Source organism: Triticum dicoccoides, chromosome 1A, assembly GCF_002162155.2.
Source record: "Triticum dicoccoides isolate Atlit2015 ecotype Zavitan chromosome 1A, WEW_v2.0, whole genome shotgun sequence".
NCBI classification, from domain to species: Eukaryota; Viridiplantae; Streptophyta; class Magnoliopsida; order Poales; family Poaceae; genus Triticum; species Triticum dicoccoides.
This window is the reverse complement of record NC_041380.1, coordinates 274,696,885-274,710,591: the sequence shown is the minus strand read 5'-3', so window position 1 is coordinate 274,710,591 and position 13,707 is coordinate 274,696,885. Positions and strand designations below refer to the sequence as shown.

General features: G+C 47.2%; 2 protein-coding genes across 4 annotated transcripts; both read right to left on the bottom strand.

Moving 5' to 3' along the window:
• Positions 1-436: 436 nt before the first annotated feature.
• On the bottom strand, positions 437-3,884 carry LOC119268685. 3 transcript variants are annotated; one of them, XM_037550384.1, is made up of 5 exons: positions 3,410-3,884; positions 3,235-3,277; positions 3,013-3,121; positions 1,420-1,736; positions 437-1,315 (listed from the first exon to the last, which is right to left on the bottom strand). In XM_037550384.1, the coding sequence occupies exons 1-5, from the start codon at positions 3,779-3,781 to the stop codon at positions 537-539; spliced, it is 1,620 nt and encodes a 539-aa protein (XP_037406281.1). In that variant the 5' UTR covers positions 3,782-3,884; the 3' UTR covers positions 437-536. The 3 variants fall into 3 exon arrangements, with proteins under 3 accessions (XP_037406281.1, XP_037406289.1, XP_037406295.1); XM_037550392.1 differs by having other exon boundaries at positions 3,013-3,110; positions 3,410-3,583; XM_037550398.1 differs by having other exon boundaries at positions 3,013-3,165; positions 3,410-3,482.
• Positions 3,885-4,491: 607 nt separating this feature from the next.
• Positions 4,492-10,541, bottom strand: LOC119268676 (tyrosine--tRNA ligase, chloroplastic/mitochondrial-like). Its single transcript, XM_037550373.1, has 3 exons — positions 9,887-10,541; positions 7,747-8,058; positions 4,492-6,199 (listed from the first exon to the last, which is right to left on the bottom strand). The coding sequence occupies exons 1-3, from the start codon at positions 10,539-10,541 to the stop codon at positions 4,776-4,778; spliced, it is 2,391 nt and encodes a 796-aa protein (XP_037406270.1). The 3' UTR covers positions 4,492-4,775.
• Positions 10,542-13,707: the final 3,166 nt, after the last annotated feature.

Here is a 13,707-nt window from a genome sequence, read left to right as displayed (position 1 = left end):
GACACGGTGAGGAGGCCGCGGGGAAGGCGTACATGTATGTAAGTGTAGCTAAATCCCTGCCGATCATCCGGAGTCTCATTAGTTAGAGCTTATGCTGACGATATAGGTTGGATGAGCTTGAGATCTGTACAGCTATGTTCTCAGTGATACCATACGGTTGGAGTACTACATATATGGTAGTAATATTGCCTTGCTGTGGTTGGTTCTACTAGTAGTGTCTGATCATGTTGGTGTTCATCGACTACTGCATTGATTTTTCTTCTGATCTAGTGATTCCCAAGGACTGAATCTAGGAAAATTAGTGCCACTTGCCTGTTGTAAGTTTCCTATAGGTGCGTAATTCTTAGTTGAGGAAAGGCTACTCTTAGGCCAAAAACTATTGCAGCAAGCACAATCTGAAAACCTCGGATAGGTCATAGGTGATCCCCTATCCATCCACAACTGAGCACAGTAATAACCAGATAAATGTATATGATGGATGTAACCAATGATTACATCTTGCGCATGCGGTTCAGCATACAAAGGGCACACATGTTCTACCCTCGCTGCGTGGGAACTGTGGTGCGCCGCAGCCCGTGCCGCTCCATGACCCTTCTCATCGCAAGGGCAGCCGCATCACCAGCCTGCACAGTCCCTGTCGCCATGATGGCCACAAACTCCTGCTTTAGCTCCTCCTGTGCTCGCCTCTTCGCCTCTCCGAGGGGGTCTGAAGCTGCTGCCGCTGGCAGAGTCACCTTGGCCACCGTCGCTGCTGGAGCAGCAGGTTGCACGGCTGGCGGGGTGACCATCCTAGTGCCCTCGTCCACTGTATGGAGCTCAATGCTATTTATGGAGGTCTCTGTCTGCGTCGCTGCTGCTGGAGCAGCTGGTTTTGCCGGAGGCGGGATGATGCCACCATCACTGTCAACCATTTCATCAGCGCCAGTTTCATTGGCGGTGACTGATCTTGACTCTATCTGGTCGTTGTTCATGGAGGGCTGTGTCTGCCCCGCTCCCTTGGGAGTGAGTAGCACCACCACAGGCGGGATGATCCCGTCATTACTCACTGTCTCATCCGTGGCAATTTCATTCTGAGTGCTACTTGCGGAAGGCTGCACCTCCCCTGCTTCTTTGGGAGCAGGTATGATTCCACTGTCATGGTCCGCCGTCTTGTCAGCACCTGGTTCATCGGCGGTGACTGATCTCGACTGCATCTGAATGTTATTCGTGGAAGGCTGCGTCTGCGCCGCCGCTGCAGGAGCAGGCACGAATTGTGGAGGCTGTTGTGGAGCAGCTCCGGCTTTCATGGTTGTCTCCAGCCCCTGAATCATCGGCACTGGAAAGCCAAAGATAATAGTTTCCATTAGACCAGACTAGACCGTCGCCCCAAAATTCAAACTCTTAAACCGGGAAAAGGCTAGTGGGGAGAAGAGATCTTACTTATCAGCGCGCCAATCGGGCTCTTCATTGCCTCCTTGGGCTGGTCGAGGATGTAGCTCGGAACCGTGGAGCCAACGAGGAACTTGACCACCTCATTGCTGAAGTGGTTGCAGTTGTTGCTGAGGAGGTTGTAGGTTTCTGGTGTGTAGCGCGGGCTGATCTCGTGCAGAAAGTCTTCAAAGTCCTCCTTGCCGACATGCGTGACCCCAAAATGCTCTACTCGGGCAGGAGTCCCGTATGGCGTCCTTCCAGGCCGGTCTTGCTGGACGCCTCCCCCGAAGAAGTACTCTTTGCCATGAACCACCACGCCTGTGTGCCTGTGATGGTAGGGCCATTATCCATCAACATTAGGAGTCGTCAAGTTTGCAGAATATACATATTTAGCGCGTAAAAAGGGCGCTTCATCCATAATCCGCAGCTACATGCAATTGCATAAGAAGAGCAGAAAAGCCTGGAGATGCATCTTGTGAAATGTAGGATGTGCACTGGGAATTCCAATCTGCACCAGGGTCCCTTCCTACTCTATTTTCGTCAGATTTTTTGGAGCAGGAACGCACTGGGGTAAAGAAAAATTGTTTTGCGGTAATATACCAGGGGAGTAAAATCTGCTCAATGGCATTTCCTTTACGTGATTGTGTAAGAAATCTACTGGAGTCCAGTAGGTAAGAAACAGAATGGTGCCACCAAATTTTGTTGATCTATATAAATTCGGCAGATGTTACAACTGAGTTATTAGCCTGCATTGAGTAGATGCATGTAAAATAGACAATCAAGACTACAGATGTGCCCAGAAATCTAGAGTTTGCAGAATTCAACTGTAATTTCTATTCGAATCTAAGGTCCTGCAGACTCAAGATAAACTTTTGTTGACAAGGTGAAAACCGAAAATGCAAATGGAGACCGAGCTCCATGGAGGTCTTAATTTGAAATCATCAAAATTTAAACTTTTCAGTTTCAAAAAACTCAAACAGACACACATATACCTAGAAACATAATATACATGTGTGTAAATTCAGGTCGAAATACGTTAAAATGAGAGCTACAAAAAAATGAATCTAAGGCTTTTTAGCATATGCAGTGTTCCTCCTCAAATTCCATGATTTTGTTTTTGTGTGCGCAGCTCGCAATTCAAGGTATTTCATCTTGAAATTTTACACACATGTACATAGCATCCTTGTATCACGTGTATTCTTTTCAGAATTTTTTGAAACTGAAAAGTTTGAATTTTGATTTTTTCAAAATTAAGGGCTTCATGGAGCTCAGTCTTGATGTAGCCAACCAAGTTAAACACCACGAGTGAATTAGCGGCGGCAACTTTTATGTTACAAATTTTCTAGTCCCCGTCCCATAATATAAGATGTTACAAATGACATGTTATTACAAGCAACAAATATAAGAAAACTTTTATGTTACAAAGTTTGGTACGGCGAGACGTGCATGTATACATGTGGCTTATTAATTACTCCCTCCGTCCCAAAGTTGAGTCATTTACTTTGGGACGGAGGGAGTATTATATAGGGAAAGAAAAGAAAGTCCTATTCCCGATGGTCGTCAAGAGGAAGAAAAAGATTTGCATGATTCAAGGATGCTCACCAGATGGCATCGATAGGCTTGCCGAGCACCGTGGTGGAGAGCTGCCGCGCCATCCCCCGACTGAGATCGTAGATATGCAGCTTCACCGGGTACTCATCCTGCAGGGCACCTCCAACCATGAATGATCTCTCAGCTCCAATGCTCCATGCAGAGCTGAGACATCACCAGCTTAATTCCAACGGAAAACATAGGCACAGGCACAACAATTCCTTCCTTCCTTACCTCTGCCACCTTCCCCCGAGCCTGGCCTCCGAAGCATCCGCACCTGGCAACAACAGGCAGCTTCCATGACGACAGAGAACAACAGCATGCCCGCTCGAAGCAAGACCGCCGGCCGGCAGCTTCAAATTTCTACGGGGCACATAGAAAAGAGTAAGGATGTCGAAGGAAGATATACCCGGCGAAAGCGAATCTGCTCCGGCGTGGCTTCGCCATGTCCGAGCTCGTTGGATGGAGTTTGCACGCACGCACCAGAAGGCGAGGTCGTTGAATAAAAGCAAGCGGCAGCCGCCCCAGCTCCGATTGGTTTGGTTCTGTGCTGGTCAAGGACTCGATCGCCTTTGGTTTTCTTTCTTTCTTTCTTGCGCAGGGGTTTCTCCTCTCCTCCTACTCCTCCTGTCTGCGTTGCGTGGAGTGGAGAGGACTCCGGCCCAGACAAGGCAAGAGGAATGCTACCCTGATGTGTTTTTTTCTTCTTCTTTGGATTTGGATTGGAGGCGGACAGGTCGGGTGGTTGCTTCTTGTGTTGGTGCGGGAAACAAGCAACCATCAGTGATCAGACCAACCGCCGTCTCATCTCCGTTTCCAGCAGCAGCTGCTGGTCATGGTCAGGCACACACACAAACAAAACCATATTGACGCAATCGCCTTATACTACATGGTTTCATTTGTAGTTTTTGTACAAATCACTCGACTAAATTCTGCAGGGATCCAAGCCCAGCCGTGCACTGCAACTCTTGCTTGCTTTTACACCAAGAAAACTGAAACCAGCCAAGTCCCTGCATGTATTTCCATCGTACTCTATATCTGCTTTCAGAATCCCGCAAAACAATGGAAAACCCCTTCAAAGTTAACGCACCCGATACATCATTGGTTTTTGGTTACACTGAAGACTTTTATCTATTTGTATGTATCGAGGTGTACCTTTAGTGCAACTTAAGAATTCAACAGGTTGAGCCCCGCTTAAGCCCATGGCAACAAGGCACCAATGATTCCAGGGCAAGAAGCAGACTATTAGGAAATTTGTATCAACAACCAGAGTGATTGATGATGTCTCAGCAACCTGCATCTACACCTTACATGGGCACATATCACGCGCACATTAGTTTACACATAATTTGGTCTAGTCTAGTTTGCTACCTATGCTTACATGTCCGAATGAACAGTCCTTTCAGTAATGTCACCAAATAATTGTTTAGAGATACTGAATGTGCAAGGACTGCGCCATCCAAAGATGCTGACATAAAAACTGCGACTGACTATCCAAATTCAAATGTTACGAAGATCGACGAAGAGTGAACAAAAGGTCAGGAAACTTACAAACAAATAGCAAACGCGTGATATACTAAAGCAAAATGACCAGTACAAGGGGCAATGCCGCTCACAGCAGCCATCAGCAAGCCAAATATCCTGACCAAATTATTGGTGTAGCATTTCCAGTAAAGCAATGTGTATGTTCACGGGCAGCTAATCTGAGTACAAGGCTCATGCTGTTACTTTTTCTCCTCGCCAGCAAAAAATTAGACACAAACATATCAGAACAATTAAGATATCCGCACAACCATCTTGTTCTTCTTTCCGGCAGATAGCAGCAGCACCTTCCCGTCAACTATATCACCTTCCTCGACCAACTTATCCTCACTATCGATCTTCTTGTTATTCAAGTATAGACCACCCTGCTTTATAAGCCGCCTAACCGCTGACTTGCTTGCAAGTAAACCTGTAGAGGCAGCCAGATCAACCAGGGGAGACTTCAATACTTGGTCGTATGGTAAGGAACAAGACGGTACATCATCTGCTATTCCCTCAATTGTTTGTGAGTCCAACTGTGTCTGTGCCCCAGGCCGCAAGGCCTCAGTTGCCTTCAAGGCCTCCTCCACTCCCTCCTGGCCATGGACGAAGCGTGTCACCTCTTCTGCAAGCCTCCTTTGAACCGTGTTTGGCACATAGCCGGGTTTCTTCATCGATTCTTCCAACTCATGAATCTCATCCAAGCTCAAAAATGTAAGGATTTTCATAAACCTTACGACATCAACATCCGGGACTGAGAAAAAGTACTGGTAGAACTTGTAAGGGGAGAGCATCTTTGGTGAGAGCCAAATCGCCCCATCTTCTGTCTTCCCAAATTTGGTTCCATCGCTCTTCAGTAAGAGTGGGAATGTCAGACCGTGCGCTCCCTCAACCTGGAGAATTTTCCGGATCAAGTCGGTACCTGCGGTGATGTTTCCCCACTGATCACTACCCCCAATCTGCACATTGACACCCATGTTCTTGAACATGTACAGGAAGTCATAGCCCTGGAGAAGCTGGTAGGTGAACTCAGTGTAGCTCATACCATCCTCTGAATTGAGTCGCTTCTTCACACTCTCCTTGGCAATCATCGTCCCGACACGCGCGAACTTGCCCACCTCCTTGAGGAAATCAAGCAATGTGATGTCTTTCCACCAGTCGTAGTTATCCAAGATAACGAAGGAACCCATACTTTCCCCCACATTGCCCGATTTCTCTGATAAATCCTGGTCAGAATTGGCAAGAGCATCTTCATGTTTGTCCAAAATCGCTTCTTTACCAGATTGGGCGAGATGAGATGGCTCGGGGGCGCGGGTGAGGATCTGAGCGATGAGCGACTTGATCGCGTCAGAGTTGGCGACCACGGCGGCGAGGTCTAGCTCAGGGCGCTCGGCGCTTTTTCCGGAGGGATCTCCTACGCGGCCGGTCGCTCCGCCGACGAGCGCGACGGCGGTGTGGCCGCAACGACGGAACCAGGAGAGCGCGACAAGGCCGAGGAGGTTGCCGAGATGCAGGCTCTCGGCCGTGGGGTCGAAGCCGCAGTAAACCTTGAGCTTCTGCTGCTCCCCTGAAGCTGCCGAGGAAGAACCGAGCGCCTCGGAGGTGGTAGCCTCCACGAGCCCGCGCTCCCGGAGAACGTCCACTACTCCGCGCCGGACGGTCGTGGCTGTGGCGTTTGCTGAAGCCAAAGCACTGGCGGAGAGGTGGCGGCGGCGGCGAGGGTCAGGGAGGAGGAGGAGGCGATGCGGACGGAACAAGGCTCTGGAAGAGGCGGCCATGGCGGCGGAAGCCATCGCTGGGAGAGGAGGCGGAGGTGAGGGTTCCGGGCCTCGAGCTGTTGATAGGGCTTGCCGGGTTAGCCAGACGCCGAATGATTCCGCATGAGCAGCGCCACATCGGATCACACACTCCCTATACTTTATGGGCTTTTTGTAGGCCGACCTACTGGGCCGTCATACACTCATGTCCATGTTCATGGATTGTCATCACAGGTCTCTTTATCACTGGTCATGTTTATCTCAATCATCACAGGTCTCTTTATCACTGGTCATGTTTGTCTCAATTAGAACAATGCCCGTGCATTGCGACGGGATATAAATATTTTAATATGTTAATTTGTGATTTACCTGTCAATAATAATGCGATTATGTAGATACTCATTAAATTATGTACGTGAATTATCTTATATTTTGATTAGAAGTTTGGTAAGTAAATTAAAGTGAAATTGGTTCAGAAGATAAGTAAACTAAGGTGATTGATTATCATATGCATGAAAGGTTGGACAAAGGGGTGATGGAAAGAAAGATGAAATGGGAACCTTACATTCTTTTTAAGTAGTAGAGATGATGTAGGGTAGAACCCTAGTGGCCCGATCTTTCACGAAAGGAGCGGATCCCGCGAAGAACGCGAAGAACACGAGGAGGGAAACGAGGGGAAAATCACAAGGGGGACACAAGAGAACACTCAAACCAACAAGATATTGTCACACATATGCTAGATCCTCGAAACACAAAGAGATACACGATCCAAATCCAACAAGGGACGATACAAAGGGTAGCCGGTTCTTCTCCGTGAGGAGGTCTTGAATCCACAAGGGGGTCTTCACTTAAAGGGGTTTTGAATCCAAGGTGGATCTTCTCCTAAGATGGGCCGCGGTCTCTCTCAAGGAGTAGATCCGATATGCATGAGCGAAGCTCTATCTCACAAATGAGCTAACACAACGCTAACCTTAGAAAGGAGGAGGGAAAGGTCTATTTATAGTCTTAGTGCAAATGGGGGGTGAAGTGAAGGGGTACATGGCCAAAGGCCCGCGGCTGCACACAGGCAGGTAGCGGACATCCGCTGGGGATCGGACATCCGGTGGCTCAGGATGGTCCGGACGTCCGGCGCGCGTCGAACGTCCGCTGATTCTTCTCGGGACAGGTGGCGTCGGACGTCCGGTCGGCGTCGGTCGTCCGGTCGCTGGGCTCGGTCTGTGGCTGGTCGAGGGAGTGTCGGACGTCCGGTGGACGCCGGTCGTCCGACCGCTGTAGAGTGTCGGACATCCGGTGGCACGTCGGACGTCCGGCCGTTGTAGACTCCGCAGCTCCATCTTCTTCCGTCTTCGCTTCCACGCTTCCCTCGCGGATGGTGTAGTTGTTCCTTGGCGCTTGCACTCCTCCTCGTCGTCCATAGTGTTCCGACAATACCTATGCATGCACATAAGTGGAGTGTCAAGTAGTATACCATCCTCCAAGGGGTTAAGTGAACACGCGTAAAGGAGATGATTCACCTTTGTGTATGTGAAGTGGATGTCGAACGTGTCACTTGACAAACGGACTCTTGACATGGTGATGTCTGTAGGATGCTCCGCATCATCTCCCCTCCCTTGGGAAAGATCCGACCTCGGATCAAAAACCAAATCACCATGGGAAAGAGATGGCTTCGACGTGTAGAAGTGGACATTCACCAAGTTCTTGTCATCTTGAAGCTTGAAATGGGCACTCTTCAATGTTGCACCGTCTTTGATTCCTTCAAAAGGATTAAGGACAACGAACACTTGGAAAAACAAATGTGGTTAGCGCTAGTGCAAAACCAAGCATTCAAGAGTTTATTCACCAAACAAGTATCGTCATCATGCAAAGCATATGGTGTGACAAAGGATTGTGACATGGCATGTACGCATATCAATCGAGCACAAGCAAATAAATCATGGGTTCAAGCATGTGAATGTGAGGTAGTGATGCAAATATGTGTGACAAGAGAAGAAGCATCTACCTCAAGTTCATAGCTAGCATTCACAAATTTCTCAATGAAAGGTCTATGGTAGGCATAGGAATCATTCACAACACCAAATAAAATGAAGTGTCTAAACACATGTGTCAAGTGCAAGACAATTCAATCATAATGTGCATTGGGTGTAGTGAATATCGTGTGGCACTCAACACAATAGAAAGAGCAATTGTTCATCATGTGTGAGGCAATCAAGTCAAGCATAGTAATCAAGTCGTGCAAGCTAGTAGTGCGAAGATGCAACATACTAGAGGAAATCATGGCAATCATGTCATGTGAGCAAATAATAGACATAGACAATGCACATGACATATCGCAAGTACGAACACAAAGCAAAATGAAAGTATCATCATATGCATGGGGCACAGAGCAAACATGGCAATAACAAGCAATATCTCCGCCAAGCTTGCAAATACACATACAAGTATGAGAATCTATCATCATGTGTAATGCAAAGCATGAGTCACGAATGCGTGGCAAAAGCATAGTAATGAGCATAGCATGCAAAATGAACATGGAAAGATGGGCATAGAATATGTAATGGACAATAAGCCATAGCCAAGTGATGGTCATGTAGAAGAAATGCGCGAAGTCTTTGCGCCAAGAGAGCGGTGGGAAAAACAATCTATGGGATCCCAAGTCATCATTGCTCTCTAGAGATCGTTTTGTCAACTCGTGGGATTGCGAGGTTGACAAGTATTCATGGGTACCTACACAAAAGAAACACAAACCAAAGAAATTGTGTGTGTGGTAAATGTACACATCATCCATCATGATGTGTATGTGCACGTGAGAGTTAGCACAAGATAAGCATCACTCAAAGAAATTTAATGCATGGTATAAGAACATGTCATCCATCATGAAAGAATAGTTATTGTGTATAACATGATGGGGATGCAAATTGAGCATACAAGTATAAGGATCATGCAATGGATGGGAGTGATCAAAATTTCCTAAAATGTATGAGGAAACTATGGGGGTCTCCTCATGTGCAATATTGGAAACATCATATGGAGAAAATGGGTAATACCCAAAACAATGCATATCCGAAGCTAGGTGGTCATGGCATGGCATATGAGATAAAGAATGCAAAGGGAGCATATCAATATCATCACAAGAAAAACAAATGCCGATAACCATGGGCTTGTCATCTATGTCATATGTGCAAATTGGGTTCATTTTAATAGCATATGCATAGTCACTATGAAGAGATTGCAAATATGACATATGATTGATCTCATGCATAGCATATGACAAGTCAAGCGGATTGGCAAACATGATGTGACCGAGAGAATTAGCACAAGAAATCCTATGTAACATGGCATCACAACTAATAGACTCCACATGGCAATCATCATACTCATCATAAATGGGTAAATCATCGCATGGGGAAGTCACACTAGCATGAAGCATGGAAATAGGTTGATCAACATCATGCAAGCAATCAATGTCATGATAGTCCACTAGTGGGACAAGAGCATCACCTTCACCTATGTTACCTTTGTCATTCCACTCACGTGGTGTAGGTGAGGTGGGTAAGACCGAATGGTGGTCAAGATCATCATTGTGATGGAACCATGTGGGGGTGCATCACATTGCACCATGGCCATCGTCTTGTCCAAAGGTAGGACGAAGTCGTCGAGAATCGGTGCGTCATCATATAAGGGACCTAGCACCAAATGAGAAGACACAATAGAGGTAGAGGTCAAGTCGTTAGTGTTAAAAGTGGCCTCACATGACCTATCAACTATCTCACTCTCTCTATGTGGTGGTTCACTCACTCCCACAAAATAGGTGCACTCAATCTCACGTATGGTGGAGTCACTCATCTCACTCAAATGGTGGGGGTTGTGGCTCTCCTCACATGGGAATTGATGCAACACATCATATATGGGGCTAGTGGTGAAGTCACTCTCACTCTCAATATGGTGGCAAAAGTCACTCAAGTCATCAAACGTTGTCGTGGTCGAAGGGAAAATCCCATGCTCAACCATCTCATCGTTGTCGCCATGGATGAAGGCTGAAGATAGCACATCATCACTCTCGCCTCCTAAGATAGAAGCATCATCCTTGCTCGCCACCTTGTTGCTCACCTTCAAAGCTTGGTCCTTGAGGGTCTCCGTAGTCGTACTCGTCGCCGCACCGTCTTGAAAAAGAGTCAAGGAGGACTCGGCATCGTCAATGCCACAAAGAGGGATGGCGTCGAACTTGGGAGTATCGTCTTGGAGCTCGTCGGGCTTGGACATCATGGTGGTACTAGCCTCATGCTCATTCTCATGGAGCTTGGTCGTTGTGAAGTGAGCTTGGGGTGGAGAAACTTTGGCCTTCATGAGTTCTTGTTCCGCCTTGAGAGCACCAATGTAGTTGTCATCGAGGGACTTGTAGTTCTCGAGGAAGATCGTCTTGGAGATGTCATTGTGCAATCCCATCATGAAGTGGAACTTCATCGAAATGGGGTCGTCCACGCCGGCTCGTCGCAGGGCAATCTTCATCTCCTTGAAGTACTCGTCGATGGACTTGGATCCTTGGATGGTGTTCTCCAATTGGCGTTGAAGTTGTTTCGTGTAGGTTGGAGGCACAAACTCTCGCCGCAAAGCTCTCTTCGTCTTGGGCCAACTCATGTCGTAGCTCTCCGAAGGTGTGTGAAGCCACCATGTGGACGCCTAGTCGTGGAAGTTCCTTGTGGCGCACTTCACTTGATCTTCGGGAGGGACTTGATGTAGCTCGAGGTAGTTGTCCATCAAACGCTCCCACTCGAGATACTCCTAGGGTTCTTGAGTCCCATATAAAGGAATCATGCGGTTGATGTCGAGGTCGTAGTAGCTCGTGGAAGTCGCGGACTTGAGCTTGGGGAGCTTCTCTTGAGCGTAGTCTTGAGGTGCTTGTTGGCGAAGATGCCATATATCCGAAGGCGAAGATGCCTTGAAGTCGCTTGGCAAAGATGCCAAAGTGGTTGGTGTAGCCGTAGCTCCGTCTTGGTGGTGCTTGTCTCGCGATCTTCTCTTGTGGTCATGAAGTTTGGACTTGGTGTGAAGTAGGGCTTGTTGCGACTTGTAGGTAGGCGCATCTCGAGCATCTTCATGATGATGTTGTCGTTGTCGTGCTTGAGCTCGATGTAGATGTCGTTCATCGTCGTCGTGCACATGTTGCTTGGAGGTGACTTGCCCTTCATGACGAGGTGGATCACGAACGTGATGGTGGTCGCCATGGAGATGTGGACGAGGACGACTTGCGCTTGCATCATTTTTGTACTCCGAAGACTTGTGACTTGAACGTCGCCGCCTTGAGGATGATGAAGGGGAAGAACGGTTGATCAACAAGGTACGAATCTTCTCCATCCTTGCATCTTGCTCCTCCTTTTGTGCGGAAAGCTTGTTGTTGATGTAGTTGTACACGCTGTCGTTGTTGTGGAAGACCGGAGATGAAATGCCTTGCCTATCCATCACAAGATTCGAGCCAATATGAGTGGAGAAAGAGAAGAACGAATACCAAATGTACCTTGACCGAAGATGAAAGTGGATCAATGATCACTCCAATGTGGACAAGGAAATAGCACAATTGGTACTAATTCTTGTTGGTTTCTCACACCTACACAAATAAGGCTTATGGTGGAGCTCGGTGAGGATAGTGGCACAAAAATTTGATGTAAAATGTTAGCAAGAGTCAATAATGTTGAAAGAGATTCACAAATTCGCAAGTGTAACAAGTAGACCAATAGCAATATGTGGCACACGGAAACACACACACGGATAGATAAATGGGGTCGTGCAACCAAGGATGAGCACAAAATGTGGAATCGACGGAAAACGCTCATGTTGCACAACTTAAGAGAGACGCTAGCACGATTGCTCTATAGGCGGATACGACACTTGTGCACAACTTATGATATGCAAAATGGATAAACTTTCTATCCCAAGTATGCTATGTATGTATGGTTCCCGGTGTTTGATCCAAGATGATCGGATATGACAATCTTATGCAATGTGGTGGATGCTATGGCTATTGCTTACAAGCTTCTTTGCTCTTTCTCTTTTGCTTAAAAGCTTATTCTTTTTTTATCCACTTTGCGAAATGCACAAACCAAGATAGTAATTGTGTATATGCGGGAACAAACTTGAGGCACAAGGGATGATATGATACCAATATGATATGGTATGTATGCAATGTATGGTGTAGATCACTAATGTGCACAAGTAATGTTGCCGGCAATACTCAAATGGCTAGTCTCGATAGGCAAGTAACGCAAAATGGGCTAGGGGTTATCAATGCAATGGCAAGGGAATATACAATGGAGGGGTACCACGATACCAAGATGATATGGAGGTTACCGTCCGTGGTGATGATGAGTGGCGGTGATCTTGATGGAGATACCAAGATGATGGAGACTCGTCCCTAAGTAGCCGAAACACCTTAGGAAATGGAAAAACCGCGAACTCAAAATCTCAAACGTCAAATGCCAAAATGGTGGTAGCGGGATGCGGTGGTGGTTGCGGAAGCTCAAAGGGATTGCGGAAATGCAATGATGGGTTGTGGAGTATGCAATGCAGAGGTGGAGGGTAAGGTGGTGTACTATACACGGTGTCGGAGTTGGAAGCACGGTCCCTAAGTAGCCGAAACACCTTAGGAGACACAACTCACAACACTAACAAAATTGGGTTAAGTTGACGTGGCGGAAGTGTATAGTGGTCAAGCCTTTGCGAAAGTGGTGGTGGTGGTTGATGAAGAAGCAACCGTCCCTAATTATCCTAGACACCTTAGGAGACTCAAATCACTCCTCAAGCAACCACTAATACGATGGGGAATAAAATTGGTTAGGTTGCGGAAGTCGGTGGTGGTGTAGCGGATGATATTATGGAAGTCCTAGACAAAGATGCCAAAATTGTCAAAATTGATGTAGTCAAAAGATGTTGGTGGTATTTTTGTGGGAAGGAGGATGTCAATAGCTTTTCAACGAGCTAAAGAACGTTAAAATCGGACTCCGGATGAATTAGTTATGGCCGAAACAAAATTTGAGCGAAGTTGATATCTACAGGTAGCGGACGTCCGGAAAAAACGGTCGTCCGGTGGCCGGACGTCCGGTCGGGTCGGAAATCCGCTGATTCTGCTTGGGTTACGGGGTCCCAGTCGTCCGGTAAGGTCGGATGTCCGGTGGTTCCTGCGGCTCCGGACGTCCGGTAAAGGGCCGGTCGTCTGGTGTATCGGGGTCAACTCGAGATCCGAGATTCGGGACGCGATTTTGGGCGGAATTTGGGGATTTTGGGGTCAAAATTGATGAGATTTCATGGATGAAAGATGGGGAAACTTGGGGAGATGCTAGATCCACTTGAAACCAAGCAAATCCATGGATCAAAATCAACAAAACATCATCAAACCAACAAATTACAAAAAAAAATTGGGGCTATTTTTGATGGGGAT

Excerpts from the sequence above, each read along its gene's own strand:
- LOC119268685 (XM_037550384.1), bottom strand. The coding sequence starts at position 3,781 with ATGGTTGCTTGTTTCCCGCACCAACACAAGAAGCAACCACCCGACCTG. Across the intron at positions 3,122-3,234 it reads CTCGGGGGAAGGTGGCAGAG|GTGCCCTGCAGGATGAGTAC; the intron begins GTAAGGAAGGAA and ends TCATGGTTGGAG. Across the intron at positions 1,316-1,419 it reads CCCGATTGGCGCGCTGATAA|TGCCGATGATTCAGGGGCTG; the intron begins GTAAGATCTCTT and ends TTGGCTTTCCAG.
- LOC119268676 (XM_037550373.1), bottom strand. The coding sequence starts at position 10,541 with ATGATGTCCAAGCCCGACGAGCTCCAAGACGATACTCCCAAGTTCGAC. Across the intron at positions 8,059-9,886 it reads GACGATGGCCATGGTGCAAT|TGTTCGTTGTCCTTAATCCT; the intron begins GTGATGCACCCC and ends TGTTTTTCCAAG. Across the intron at positions 6,200-7,746 it reads ACTTAACCCCTTGGAGGATG|CAAACGCCACAGCCACGACC; the intron begins GTATACTACTTG and ends CTTTGGCTTCAG.